The sequence below is a fragment of the Colobus angolensis genome, unplaced genomic scaffold, assembly GCF_000951035.1.
Source record: "Colobus angolensis palliatus isolate OR3802 unplaced genomic scaffold, Cang.pa_1.0 Scaffold233, whole genome shotgun sequence".
Classification (NCBI taxonomy): Eukaryota; Metazoa; Chordata; class Mammalia; order Primates; family Cercopithecidae; genus Colobus; species Colobus angolensis.
In genome coordinates this window covers 2542216-2556865 of record NW_012115522.1, presented here as the reverse complement: position 1 = coordinate 2556865, position 14650 = coordinate 2542216, and the positions used below count along the sequence as shown (strand labels likewise).

At 40.9% G+C, this 14650-nt stretch overlaps 1 protein-coding gene across 1 annotated transcript in view; it reads right to left on the bottom strand.

Annotated features, from left to right (window-relative positions):
* The window catches only part of INTS9 (integrator complex subunit 9), a 90690-nt gene that overhangs the window by 68554 nt on the left and 7486 nt on the right, over nucleotides 1-14650 (bottom strand). Inside the window, exons 2-4 of the mRNA XM_011944553.1 lie at nucleotides 12602-12662; nucleotides 9154-9216; nucleotides 1734-1873 (exon numbers count right to left, since the gene is read on the bottom strand). Of these exons, the coding sequence (XP_011799943.1) occupies nucleotides 1734-1873; nucleotides 9154-9216; nucleotides 12602-12662 (264 nt within the window). The remainder of the gene's footprint in view (nucleotides 1-1733; nucleotides 1874-9153; nucleotides 9217-12601; nucleotides 12663-14650) is intronic.

Here is a 14650-nt window from a genome sequence, read left to right as displayed (position 1 = left end):
GCAACCTCCGCCTCCTGGGTTCAAGTGATTCTCCTGCCTCAGCCACACGAATAGCTGGGATTACAGGCACCTGCCACCACATCGAGCTAATTTTTTGTATTTTTAGTAGAGACGGGGTTTCACTGTGTTGGCCAGGTTGGTGTCGAACTCCTGACCACAGGCGAATCCACCTGCCTCGGCCTCCCAAAGTGCTGGGATTACAGGCGTGAGCCACCGCGGCCGGCCTAAATGAACATTTTAAATGGATAAAATAAGTTTTCTTGACATGTTTTAGGAATTAGCAAAATTCCATCTGGAAGAATACTCCAAGGAAAAATGGAGTAGGCTGCTAAATGTAGAAGGCTAGCTCTCTCTGAGATGAGCTGGAGTACCACAGAACCAGGGATGAGGAATCTAAGAAATGCTGCGCTATCAGCTGGATCAAGGTATACAGGCTTTGGGGATTCACAGGACAGAGAACTGCGGGAATTCTTGATGGACAGAGGATGATCACAAAGCTAGAAATGGATTTAACACCTTGAATCCTCATTCCTAATCTAATACTGGTGATCCATATTGACTTAAATCCCCTCCAAGCTAACATATACATACTGTTAAGCCATTAATGTATTAGTATTTGAAGGCTAAACAACTTCATTTCATTCTCATTTATTTATTTTGGCCTAATACCATCTCCTCCTTCCATCTTGAAGGAAGAGTGCTAGTTTCAACATCTCAAGACCTGTGATTCTGGCTCACTGGTGTCCTGGATGTAGCTTTCATAGGAACAGTATGGTGTGCTGATCCTCACTGCTTTAACTTTTCCAGACTAGAGGCTAGTTTTTTAGCTTATCCTCTCAATTGAAATCGATGCATTACTTTGAGTGTTTTACTTTCCTATGAGAGCCCTTCCTCAGCTCACTTATGGTTACACACACAGTGCAGGTAATATGGTTTGACAAAAAAAACAAGAAAACACATTATTTCGTCTGTAAGACTCTAGAATCCAACCTAGGAGTCTACAGTAATTCTTAAGTCTCACATTTTGGGACCTGACAGTTTCAACTTATACCATTCTTATTTCAAAAAAATAAATTGACAAATTTTTTTTTCTGGAGTAATTTTCTTTACCTAATTTCTCACTAAATGATACTATGGTTACTTGTGATAACCACCCGTGTCACAAAGGCTTAGTAGGGGCAGAGAAAGGGATGGCAGAGGCTTCTTAAGAGTCAAAGGAAAACTGCAGTTTTACTCCTAGATTGCTCAGTTTCACTCTGTCAACAGCAGAGACAACTTAACCATCTATTTACTTATCTATCCTATATTTTCTACAAGCTGTCTCCATTTATAGTCTACAACAAACCACAAAAGGGGGAATTTTTGAAAGCAAAGCAATAAAATGTCTTCTTAAAGATGCTACACTCTTTCCCTTTGAAGCCCTCTGCCTTGCATCTTTGTGGCATCTTCCTAAACATTACCTCCCCTAATTAGTATCCTCTGTACAGCTGTCTCCATGAACTCCTTCCAATTAATTTATAAGAAAAAGACCAACAAGGCTACTTGCACCATCAATCCTTAGGCATTTCCAATGAACATTCCTCATCTAGAGAGTCGCCTACTCCTGCCTGTTCTTCGGGTTAGTTGTTCAGAAGGAAGTAACCACCAGCTCTGGTATAATACTGTGACAGTGTCATCACTGAAAGAGGAGCTCCGCAGCCACATCCTAGCAGGATCAGAATCAACCCTCTCACCTGCCGATCTGGACAGTGGGTTCTGTGGCATACACTGTGCCTGTGAAGCCGGTGTGCTCGGTGATGTATGGCAGCGCCATCATACAGTGATAGTTAGAGATGAGAATCACATCTACTGTAGACAGATCTATTAGCTCGGTCTGAAAAGAAAGGGAGGGAATGATATATATCTGTTCAGGGATCGATCAATATGATGTGACTAAAAAACCATGTTGTCAGAATGCAGAGAAGTAGTTTTTGTATTGCAGAATAACAATGGCTTTCCCTGCAACACTGCCATTCTCTCATTTGAAGAGGTTTTCTACACTGACATTAAGTAGCAGGACAGGATGGCCAGCAATGAGAACACAGCCAGCCCAGAGGCAGCACTCTGATTTTACTAGAACAGAATTCTTCTGAATTAGACTTATGAGGTTAAATGACAGCGGGACCCTTCGGCAGCTGCTGCCAGGCAAGTGAAACCAGGTAGCTGGAAGCAGAGAGAGCAGCATATAGGCTGCAAGCATACACGAGAACACAACACCCCACTGCTACAGATTAATGGGCAATGGGGACGCAGCACACAGAAACCAGCTCTTCAAAAGCCAGATGGAGAGACAATTGTTTTGTTTTTTCTTTTGAGGTAACTTTTGTTAGTTTAGTGCTGGTTATAGAGCTCCCCAAAAAAGCAGAGTGGCAGTCATGAAAGGAAATTATCTTTTCATCTTCCATCCTAATCTTAACCCCAGACCTGTGCTTTGCAGTTCATCACTAAGGTCATGTAAAAAGGGAGAAAAGACAGGTTAGCAGGTGAGGGAAAAGGCTATCCAAGTTTGGGTAAATTTTAGGAAAACACCTAAAATTTTTCCATATATTTAAGTCCTACCAGTCTGTCAAGGCGCAATTCTCTTCTTCCACTAGGTCTTCCTGATTTGCTCACAAGAAAGAAACCACATCTTCCTCAGAACTCCCAAAGTACTGTGTGTGTAACTCAATTTTTAAGTTTTTATTTCTTTTTGAGACAGAGTAGTTGGGTTTACAGATATGCCCTACCACGCCTGGCTAATTTTTGTATTTTTAGTAGAGATGGGGTTTTGCCATGTTGGCTAAGCTGGTCTCAAACTCCTGACCTCAAGTGATCCGGCTGCCTCAGTCTCCCAAAGTGGTGGGATTACAGCAAGCCACCAAGCCTGGTCTGTATGTGTAACTCTTACGACAGTTCACAATCTATACACAACACCTCAAAGTAGCACTCTGTCCTGTGTGACTCCTCTGTCCCCTCCCACCTATGGCAGCTAGTACTTAACAAGCCTTGGTGTGCTTCTGTTGAAGGAATGCAGCTTTATTAGTGGCATGTTCTGGGAGAAGTGAGACACCGTGGTTCAGAGACAACCCATCACTCACAGGGCCCTCCACCATGGAGGTACATTTCCCATAACCCTGGGAAATGAACGGTGCACTAAGGAAAAGCAAGTGACTCGGTTAAGAGGTGGGTCCTTGAGATAATACATCCCCACGAAGAAGACATAAGAAAGATGATGTGACACAGCAGATGAAGAGAGGCAGGGTGCCATTCTGGCTATGGGTATTTTCCAGCTGAGTAACTTCACAAATAAAATGAGTAATTTAATAAAGATGCCAGGCAGCATTGGCCCCCAAGGACAGGATGCCAGCAGAGGTCATAAACTACTCAGTGCCAGGGTACTGCTGTCTGTGTGAACACCATGCCTAATGAACAGCCAACCCATCCTAACCTTCACCCCAAGGTGTGCACTGTCCTTGCAAGACAGTGTCCTCCTCATGAAGGACCATATAACTCTTTGCTGGTCCTACTCTCCACTACCTCCCTAGCATCATTTTTAAACAAATAGGGAAATTAAGATGGAGTAGCACAGTGATAGATCCAGAAGAAAACAATGCGAATCACACTGAAGCAACAATAAAGCTGAAAACCATCACCACCAGTCCTCACGTATACAGAAACTGGGTGAGAAAACTAGAAATTTCTCTTTAATGTCTAAGAACCAGCCCACAGAGTCTAGAATTAAAAAAATAAAAAATTATTCTGTTGGTATACATCAAAAATGTATGCTTACATAAAACATTTTTCCTCTGAGAAATTTAAATTCCAAACCACATTTATATACATGTAATTCTTGACCAACACAGGGGTTAGGGGTGCTGACCCCCTGGACAGTTGAAAATAACTTTTGAGTCCCCTCAAACTTAACTATTAATAGCCTACTGTTGACTAGAAGGCTTCCTGATAACATAATTAACACATACTTTGCATATATACTATATACTGTATTCTTATAATAAAATAAGCTAGAGAAAAGAAAATGTTATTAAGAAAATCATAAGGAGCCAGATGTGGTGGCTCATACCTGTAATCCCAGCACTTTGTGGGGCTGAGGTGGGAGGACTGCCTGAGGCCAGGAGTTTGAGACCAGCCTGGTTAACATAGTGGGACCTAATGTTTAAACAATTAGCCAGGCATGGTGCTGCACACCTGTAGTCCCATCTACTTGGAGGCTGAGACAGGAGGATCACTTGAGCCCAGGAGGTCGAGGCTGCAGTGAATTATGGTTGTACCATCACACTTCAGACTGGGCAATAAAGTGAGACCCCATCTCAAAAACAAAAAAAAATAAGGAAAAGAAAATACATTTACTATCCATTAAGTAGAAGTGAATCATCATAGAGGTCTTTATTTTTGTCATCTTCACATTAAAACAGACTGAGGAGAAGGAGGAAGAGGGGTTGGTCTTGTTGTCTTGGGTGGCAGAGGGGAAGAAGTGCAGGAGGTAGAAGGCAAGGCAGGAGAAGCCGGCACACTCGGAGTGCTTACGGATATATGTCATAATTTGTTTGACATTTTCACGTTTTCATTTCTCTAAAAATGTTTCAATATGGTATCAATCCTTCTTCCACCATTTTAGTTTCTGTGCCCATATCATAGAAGGATCCAAGTTGTGAAAGAAGTCAAAAGCAGTCTTGAATAATCGGAACCCTTCTGCCAGACTGTCTAAATCAATTTGTTTTCCAGCACTGCTTCTTCTACGTCGTCTTCTTCATCATCTGGCACTGGTTCAGAAGCACTCATCTTGGTCACGTCATCTTCTGTTAACTCCTCTGGTGTGCTAACAGGCTCCTGAATTTCTCCAAGTTCCATATCTTGAAATGCTTCACCTCCCACTTTTTTTTTTTTTTTTGGTCATATCCACAATCTCTTTCCTAAGTTCCTTGACTGGTTCTGTTGTACATCCTGTGAAGTACAACACCTGGACACAGTTTTCTCTGGCAGGAATTTATTTATTGTTTCAGGCTTCATAGCTCTTTCTATAACAATGATGGCAGGTTCAATGGTGTAATCCTTCCAGACTTTCATGATGTTCTGTTGGGGTCCTCTTCCATAGAGCTGACAGTCCTTTCAGCTCATGGAGTACTGTGATGAGGCTCAAAGGTTCTTATGACCTCCTGATCTAGAGGCTGAATTAGTGATGGTGTGTTTAGGGCATTAGACCACTCTGACACCTTTGGAGTTGAACTCATGGGATTATAGGTGGCCAGAGGCATTGTCCAATACTGAAAGAACTTTAAAATGCAGTCCCTTAGTGGCAAGGTACTTCTTGACTTCAGGGACAAAGCATCAATGGAACTGATCCTGAAAAGCGGTTCTCGCTGTCCAGGCCTTCTTGTTGTACAAGCCAAAGACTGGCAACTAGTGTTTATCTTTTTCCTTCAAGGATCAGGGGTTGGCCACTTTATAGATAAAGGCAGTCCTGATTAAACAAACAAACAAACAAAAAAACCCGAGTGCATTTGCACAAAACAGTAGAGTTAGCCTATCCCTTCCTGCCTTAAGTGTTGGAACTCACTTCTCTTCCTAATAAATGTTTTTTTGTGACATTTTCTCCCAGATTAGGACACTTTCACCTGCATTAAAAACTTGTTCAGGCAGATAGTCTTTCTCCTCGGTGATTTTCTTAATGGCATCTAGGAATTTGTCTGCTGTCTCTTGGCTGGAGGAAGCTGCTTTTCCTGTTATCTTGACATTTTTTTAAGCTTTCCTTTTGCTTTAAGTTGTCATACAATGAATCAGTTTTTCTTGAATCACATCAGAGTCTACAGGTATGCTTTTCTTACAGCAGACTTGCACACACGTAATGCTGCATTTTCAATACAAGGTAAAAATGTATTTCACAAGAAGTACAAGTTTTCATGCCTGCTGGTGTAGCTACAGTGACAGCTTCATGTGTTTTCTCTTGTTTTTCTTTTCTTTTTCCTTTTTTTTTTAACAATGGTCCTTTTTTACAATGGTCCTTATTGTAAGCCGATCCCTTCCTGCCTTAAGTGTTGGAACTTACTTCTCTTCCTAATAAATGTTTTTTTGTAACATTTTCTCCCAGATTAGGACACTTTCATCTGCATTAAAAACTCCTTCAGGCAGATAGTCTTTCTCCTCAGTGATTTTCTTAATGGCATCTAGGAATTTGTCATTTGTGTTGAAATGGCGGGCAATATCAGCTGCAGACTTCAATCTACATATCAGGCACTTCAACTTTTCCTTGTAATGCCACGACTTTTCTTTGCTTCTTGGGAGTACTTCAAGCATCACCAGCGGCACTTCGTATGGGTCCCATGGTGTTATTCAAGGTTAACGGTACTGCATTAAACATGACGCAAGATCCATGAGAACTGCGAGAGATCACTCTTTACTGCAATACGCAATTTACAGGAGAGGGGAACTGCTCACATGGAGATGACTGGCATCACACAGTGTTTTAAGCGGACACTTGAGCTCACCACAACAGCAACAGGAGGTGGCTATGAAGTTATATACTGTACTACAGTTTTATGCATGTGATTAAATACTGAATTTTAATGCTCGTTTATGTTTCTTTCGAGTGCAAATCGTGTCATGTATGGCCTGTAAATGTTGGTGTGCATAGTTTTGATAAATTTTAACTTTTTCAGCTGGACACGGTGGCTCAAACCTATAATTCGAGCACTTTGGGAGGCTGACGCAGATTGCTTGAGCTCTGGAGTTCAAGACCAGCTTGGACAACAAGGCAAAACCCCTCTCTACAAAAAACACAAAATTAGCAGGGTGTGGCTGTGTGCATCCATGGTCCCAGCTACTTGGGAGGTTGAGGTGGGAGGATGGCTTGAGCCAGGAAGGCAGAGGTTGCAGTGAGCTGAGATCGAACTACTGCACTCCAGCCTGGGCAATAGAGTCAATGAAAAAAAATTATTGGCTGGGCGTGGTGGGTCACGCCTGTAATCCCAGCACTTTGGGAGGCCGAGGTGGGTGGATCACCCGAGGTCAGGAGTTTAAGACCAGCCTGGTCAACATAGTGAAACCCTGTCTCTACTAAAAATACAAAAATTAGCTGGGCATAGTGGTGGGCACCTGTAATCCCAGCTACATGGGAGGCTGAGGTTGCAGTGATCCAAGATTATGCCACTGTACTCCAGCCTAGGTGACAGAGCGAGACTGTCTCAAAAAAAAAAAAAAAAAGAAAAGAAATTCTCTTTTTATAACAAATTTGTGTATACTTTATGGTGGCAGATGAGAAAATAGACTAGTTTCTATACATACTTTATGAATTAATGAATGTCTAATATTTTCTTAATTTGTTTGCTATTTCTAGACTACGTAGTTCATCTGCAAGTTTTTTCAAATTGTCATAATGAAAAACTCCACATGTAAGTGGACTTTCCCAGTTCAAACTTGTATTGTTCAAGGGTCAACTGTACTAACATATTTACTTACATACGTTCACTCAATAGAATCCAGTAAAGATTACTCTGTCTTTAAAACTGCTGTATACCAACACTTGGGGTTCTTTCTACAGACCATAAATTCAATCAAAACAACCCTCATTTGCTGGTTGCGTACTGTACTGGGATACAAAGATATATAAGCTATTTGCACTGGTTTGTAAATTTCATGATGATTGGGACTATGGCTGTGTGGCTCACCCACAAGTCAGTGAAGACTGGGCTATAGTAAGTGTCTCTCTCCTGCTTCCATTACTCTCCCATTTTTTTTCCAATCATACAAGGCCTGGCTCTACCTTAAAACAGTGACTATTGCTAATTAGTGCCCTAAAATCTTGCCTGAAAAAATGTATATGGCTCTAGAACCCTAAATATATCAATAATCCTTTAGCTTGGCAAAAGTGAACTGTGGAATGGTAACTGTCTAATTTAAAAGCTGAGTATCCTATAGAGCAAGTCAGAAAGCCGTTGGAACACCAATTCATAAATTCTACAGTGGTGTCCATAAACAGAAGGCTGACGGTCACTATTACACGTGGTCAATTGAAAACAAATGTAGCACCTAGGATCAGGAATCTTCAAACAGATGGCGAACTGCCCTACCAATTCCTAAGTGACAAATGAGGATGACAAAATGACTTTGGTTAACGGTGAGGGAGAGCTTTGGATTCATGGATTCCTTCAGCTTTAGGCTTACTACTAAATCTCAAACTTTCTCCCTTATCTGCCAACTTCAATTACCAAGTTTGTCTGTGTTTCTTTTTCTGTTTGCTCTGGTACCCTCAAAGACACATACACATACTTCCAAGAGAGATAAAAATGTTGATCTACAGGATATTAAACAAAGCTTAGAAAATGGAAAGAGAAGGAAGAAGAGAAAACAAAAATAAGAGAAACTGCACTCCAAATTCTTTTTCTCTATGGCCCTGAATTTGTGGAAGTATTTTCTACAGGTACTGTGATCCACTGGGCATATGGAAAAAAGAGGATGGCACCTTCTCATGAACCTGGGAGCAGCTCCGGCTTTCCACGTTTCACATGTCTGTTAAGAACCGCATCTAGGCTACTCTGGGAATTAGGTCTCTCAGCTGAGATTAGCTGCCTTTAAAACAAATGGAAACTGATCTCAGTTTCCTTTGAAAGGATGAAACTGGCCCCACACCCTAACAATAAGTCTCACTATGATAATAATAAGTAACTGTTTTCTATGACTCAGTTCAGAATCTATGAATTTCAAACAATATTAAATATGGTATTTTAAGTCAGCAAGAATTTTTACAGTTTACTGGCATTGGCTAAATAACAGCAATTGTCAGTTATCCACCATAAAGCAAGACCAGGACACATGGCTAATCTAAGCACATAGGCTTGAGTTATTTCCTTACCTTGCTCAAAACTATGCCCTAGTAGGAGTATTAGTGGGGATTATAGAAAGAAAAGGAAATAGGAAGAAGAGAGTGACGTAAATGACTTACAGACAATATAAAAAGCTGCTAAATGATCACATTTTGGCTGTGTAACAATATGCCTGGAATAACGGATTCATTTAAACTTGAAAACAGGAAGCTCAGCCTCTTGAAATTATTTCTTGACTTCATTTTGAGCAATTACATAATAAGGTTTGTATCTACAATAAGATTCACCTTAATCTTACCTCTGGTAAACAGAATTCAGGCACAGAATCCACAAATACATGACCCGAGCACTCTTTTAGCTCCTAAAAGAAATGAAAAGAAAAATAAAAGGAAGAGATATCCAGTACATACAGGACCAAATAAATATACTCCTCAAACAAAACTTTTCACGAAGAATCACAGACTACTAGAGTTGGAGGGAAGCTGGGAGGTTATTAGGCCAGCTCTCCTGTGTTTAGGCTCACGCAGGCCAAGTGTCTTATTAAGGGTAAAATGCTGGCTGGTTGCAGACTCAGGACTTGAATGCACATTTTTTGAAACCTCTTCCATGCATGGGTATGTGCTGCTCCCATAACCCACAATCCAGTGGTTTCCAAATAAGGCATGCAAACTGTACTAGCAACACCAGAATTATGTGGGGACATGGATTATAAAAAAGATCCCTGGCCCCATCTAAGACTGAAGGGATCAGAAACTGGGGATGAGGCCATGGAATGTGTGTTTATAACAAGCACCTCCAGTGATTCTGTTATGCTGTCAGGCTAGGAGTCATGGCCCTACATAAACTGTTTAGAGGCTTTTTCTCTACCTACCAAGGGTTGGGAGGAAAGGGGGACGTAAGGAGGGAGGGTCAAGAGCCTGAAACAGGGATTCAGCATCCACCACCAGCACTACCACCATCACCACCTCCTCCGCTACCACAACTACCACCACTACCTCCACCACCACCACCACCACCACCACCTTCACCTCTACCACTGCCACCTCCACCTCCACCACAACCACCACCAGCACCACGAATATGTTTTTCCTTGCAGAACATACCATTTATTTAGCATGACAAACCAAATGTATTTATTCAAAAGAAAAAAGCATATGTATAAAGAAATAGATATAGTCCAACTTCTCACCCCACCCATGACCCACCAAATTTAATAAACCTCTTTCCCCCACAGGCTGACCCTGAGAAAAGAGTGTGACAGAAGGTAGTTCATATGGGAGGTGCTGAGAAAACAGAGTGGAGAAGTGATCAGTGCAAAGGAAGGTGACAGATAATGGCTTTGTCACTGAGCCACACACAACTTGGGGCAACTGGAACTTATCCCCATGGGGAAACTCAGAAATGGTCTAACACAGACAGCTCTGAATTATCCCACTGAGGAGCAATGGGGCTGAAATGTTTATATACCAACTCCAGCATTTTGTGCAGCCTCAGGAAAAAAACTCTCAGGCAAAGCCATACAGACACTGGCAGATGGAATTATGACAGATGACAGTGAAATAGCGAAGTCCGAGAGATATGGGTGGGCTACCAATAGGGTCTGCTGATGCCTCCTGAAGGCCACTAATGCTTTCTCCTCTCACTGACACTTTAAACTGAAGTCCACAGTGAATTTTTTGCACCATCAAGGTTAAAGCACCTATGACTTCACACTGAAACCAGTAAAAGATAGAATGTGGTTGACAGTTTCCTTTGCTCTTTCCAGAAAGGGAAAGATACTTTTGCAATTTTGTTCTATCATGTTTCCATTAGTCACTCAACATATATTGTATGTATCTATATATACATGTATCTACAGTTACGTATCAGAGTCTGAATGATTTTACTCTCAATCTTTATCTGAAAATAGGGCACTGACTACAGAGTACTTTTGAATTTTATAAGTCTCATATCAGAACCTTGATAGACAATTTCCTCCCCTTGCCTTCCACTCTACACTCTGGTTCCTCTCCTTAGATGAGTACCATTTAACTAGTGACAGGCTGAGCTGAAAGGAGACTGGACACTGTTCTTAATTACAATGTACCCGCCAGCTAAAAACAAATGAGCAATTATGTTTAATGGGAGAAGACTCCCCACTCCCTTAGGATGAGGTTAAAAATGATTAAAGACAAATCATGGGAAATTTCAAAGCTTTGCCTGGCCTTAAATGGGCTATGTAATCTTCTTCCCCATAATGCTACATTTCAGGACAGGGCATATGATGAAGTCTCCTCGCAGGCTCTCATCCTTCCTGGCCTGCGGAAGCATATTTGCCATTCCAAACACTTACAATGTCACTGTATTTTATTCACCACTCCCTTCTAATGAAATACTCCCACATACACATGCAAGTCATTTCGCTCACAATGCGCTGGTAATGGGATGCTTCAGAGCCTTTTGCAGGGAACAATGATTTATGGCCAGCAGGAGACTCAGGCTGAAATCAGGTGCACAGGTTTCTGAATGTCACATAATTTTACAGTCAGCTCTGAAGAAAATCTGGTTTCAAATTATGCATTTGGCTTGTACTTGAGGCTACAGTGCAGTTACAGGAATTAACTCTGTAAAAAGAACACCTCTTTATTTAATAGTATCTATTATAAGAGAAAATGCTTTATTTAGATGAATCATGTTAAGCATCTTTAAACTCTTAGTTTTTCAAATGTGAAACTGAGGAAAGGAAGAATGGTTTAGGGGACTAAAAAGTGGCCTGAGGGGGCTTTATAGTCTTTAACATTCCTATACCTCTGATTTTAGTACAAAGTTTGACTACCTTATAGTTGGAACATTTTTTGGTAGCTTTAGTCTTTCATTTATTAAGTAACTGTCTAACTATTGATCTGAGGAAGAAATTGCTGAAAAGATAACCTAATGTAAAAAATGTAATAGCCTCGAGGAGAAAGAAGTAATTTAAGCCATTTATTTTAGGTGTAGTCAGTCATTAAAGTTGTAATAGGACTCCAAATCCCAGATTCCTAGAACGGTTTTTTTTTTTTTTTTAAATCATCTATAAAGATTATCCATTCTAGGCTATCAGGACAGGCTGAAATGGGATCACAGATCATAGCGTAGGAGACCCTCTACTCAAATTTACCTAAGAGCACTGTCCCCTGCACACGAAGGCACTGCCGGGGAAGTCAAACACTCTGCTCCTCAGACCATGCCCCACACAGTGGCCAGAGTGTTCCAATCTGACAATGCCACTGTCCTTCTGTAACCTTCTGTGGCCTCTCGTTACCCCAAAAAGAACCAAGCTTTTTACAAAGCCCTACCTGATCTGACCCTTGATAGAAGCAGTTTAAAACTCATCTACTTGAGGATTTTAAAGTTATTTAAAAAGAGGTTTTACTCTTTCCAATCACAAAATGAACTGGATTGATTCTTTAAAAAACCTTGTCTTTGAAACACTCATTGCAATCCTAGAAATAACAGTTTTCTTTCTGTGGTGATAAAAGGTATTTGCAGCAGAAGTACTTAAATTTCTACACGTGAGCAAAATGGATCTGAATCAGAACAGTGACATTCTCTAAAAGGCACTTAAAAATAGTAGCTACCATGTCCTGAAGACCCCAGCATAGATCTTGGGGTTTTTCAGAGAGGGAAAAAAAAAGCGATCAGTCACACTACTACAGGGTGGCTCTGGTATGAGAAGATAACTTTCCACTGTGTATAGATAGGCTTTTGTTTGTAGTCTTAGATATTACCTTGTCCAAGAAAGCATTTCCATCCTTCAGGGACCAGCCAGGAAGATTGGACAGCCTGGGACTGCAAAACAAAATATTAAGATTAAATTAACCTAGATAGATTATAATCCTCAATGATTTCATGGTAACTGCACTGTCTCCATAAAGTTAAGAACAGTTTGAAATTACTGGTAGTAGTTCTTACTCTAAATACCAATCAAATATAAGAGAAATAACCATGTTAAAAATGGTTAAAGCTTAAAAATTATGTGGCAATAGGATATTAAAAGGTCAAACAGTTTGGCGGAAAATTGGAAAAACTAAAAGAATCGCATGCAGAATAATAAAGAAAAAAGAAAGATGAGACATGAGAGCCTTTTATAGTTGTCCAATCACTCCATCTTCTTTCCCATGTGTTTGACCCCAGTCCTTAGGACAGGGCAGAACAGGCATCATCTTATTGCAGATGAAAAAACAGATGCAGAGAGGATAGGAGCTCTGGTGAGAACACTGCCCTACTATCTACCCGTCAGCATTCACCACAAACACGAATACCCGAATTCCAGTCCAATCCATGCTTTGGGTTCACAGCTTTACAAGTGGATTAGTCACCTGTCACCTGTGACTTGAGTTTCCAATTCTGGAGAATGAAGCTAGTTTTCCCAAGTATTACAAAATAACACCATGTCTAAAGTGAACAGCTTCTAGCAGATGAGGTCAATTTCATGTGTATGTTACATTTTAAAAATCTGAATTAAAAAATCATTTACTACTAGTAATCTAAAGATTTAACTGTGTACTACTAGTTGACTAGAAGAAACACAATGCAAGCTGAAAGTGCCAATAACTCAGGAGAGAAAATAGTATGCTGGTAAAATTAAAAGCTTCATGACCAAGGTAATGTGTGAAGAAAAAGCCCATCAGGATTCCAAGTTGGATGGCAAAAGGATTTCAGCACTCACTACAAAATTACCTTCTGTGATGCAAAAGTTAAGGACAAAGTAAGGGTGCGGGACTAAAAGAATCAGAAACCAAGTATCTGTAAGGTCTCTCTTCTTCTTCTCAAAATAATTTGATCAGATGCTAAGTCTGTAATTAGATGATAGGTATGAAAGTCAACATAAAAGCATAAATATGTGAATATCTGTCAATCTTTTAGAAATGGTTAAAAACCTGAATAAAATATAAATGCATCTATTTTCAGAAAAAAGTGAGAATTGGGGGTGGGGGTAAGTTTTTTGTTGTTGTTGTTGTCATCGTTTTTTGACACGGGATCTCGCTCTGTCACCCAGGCTGAAGTGCAGTGGTGCAATCTCGGCTCACTGCAACCTCCGCCTCTTGGGTTCACGCCATTCTCCTGCCTCAGCCTCCCGAGTACAGGTGCCCGCCATCACACCCAGCTAATTTTTTGTATTTTTAGTGGAGACGGGGTTTCACCGTGTTAGCCAGGATGGTCTCGATCTCCTGACCTCATGATCCACCCGCCTCAGCCTCCCAAAGTGCTGGGATTACAGGCGTGAGCCACCGCACACAGCCGGGGGTGGGGGTTAAGTTTTAATTATTAGGTTGGTGCAAATAATTTTGACATTAATTCCAAACTTACAGAAAAGTTGCAAGGATGTGAATACAATGGACTCTCACATACCCTTTATCTAGATGAACTATTTACATTTTGCCTTTATTTATCCAAAAGTGAGAATACTGATTTATATTAGAGAATGAAAATCACTACTGGAGGCCGGGTGCAGTGGCTCACACCTGTAATCCCAGCACTTCGGGAGGCCAAGGTGGGAGGATCATTTGAACCCAGGAGTTTGAGCCCAGCCTGGGCATCACAGTGAGACCCTGTTTTCACAATAAATTAAAAAATTAGCAGGCTGTGGTGGTACATGCTTGTAGTCTCAGCTACTTGGGAGGTCAAGGACGGAGGACTGCTTGAGCCCAGGAGGTCAAGGCTGCAGGAAGCCATGATCGTGCCACTGCAACAAAGTAGGATCTTGTTTTGAAATAAGACACTGTCTAAAAAAAAACAAAAAAAGAAAATCACTACTGAGAGAATCAAATTTGACT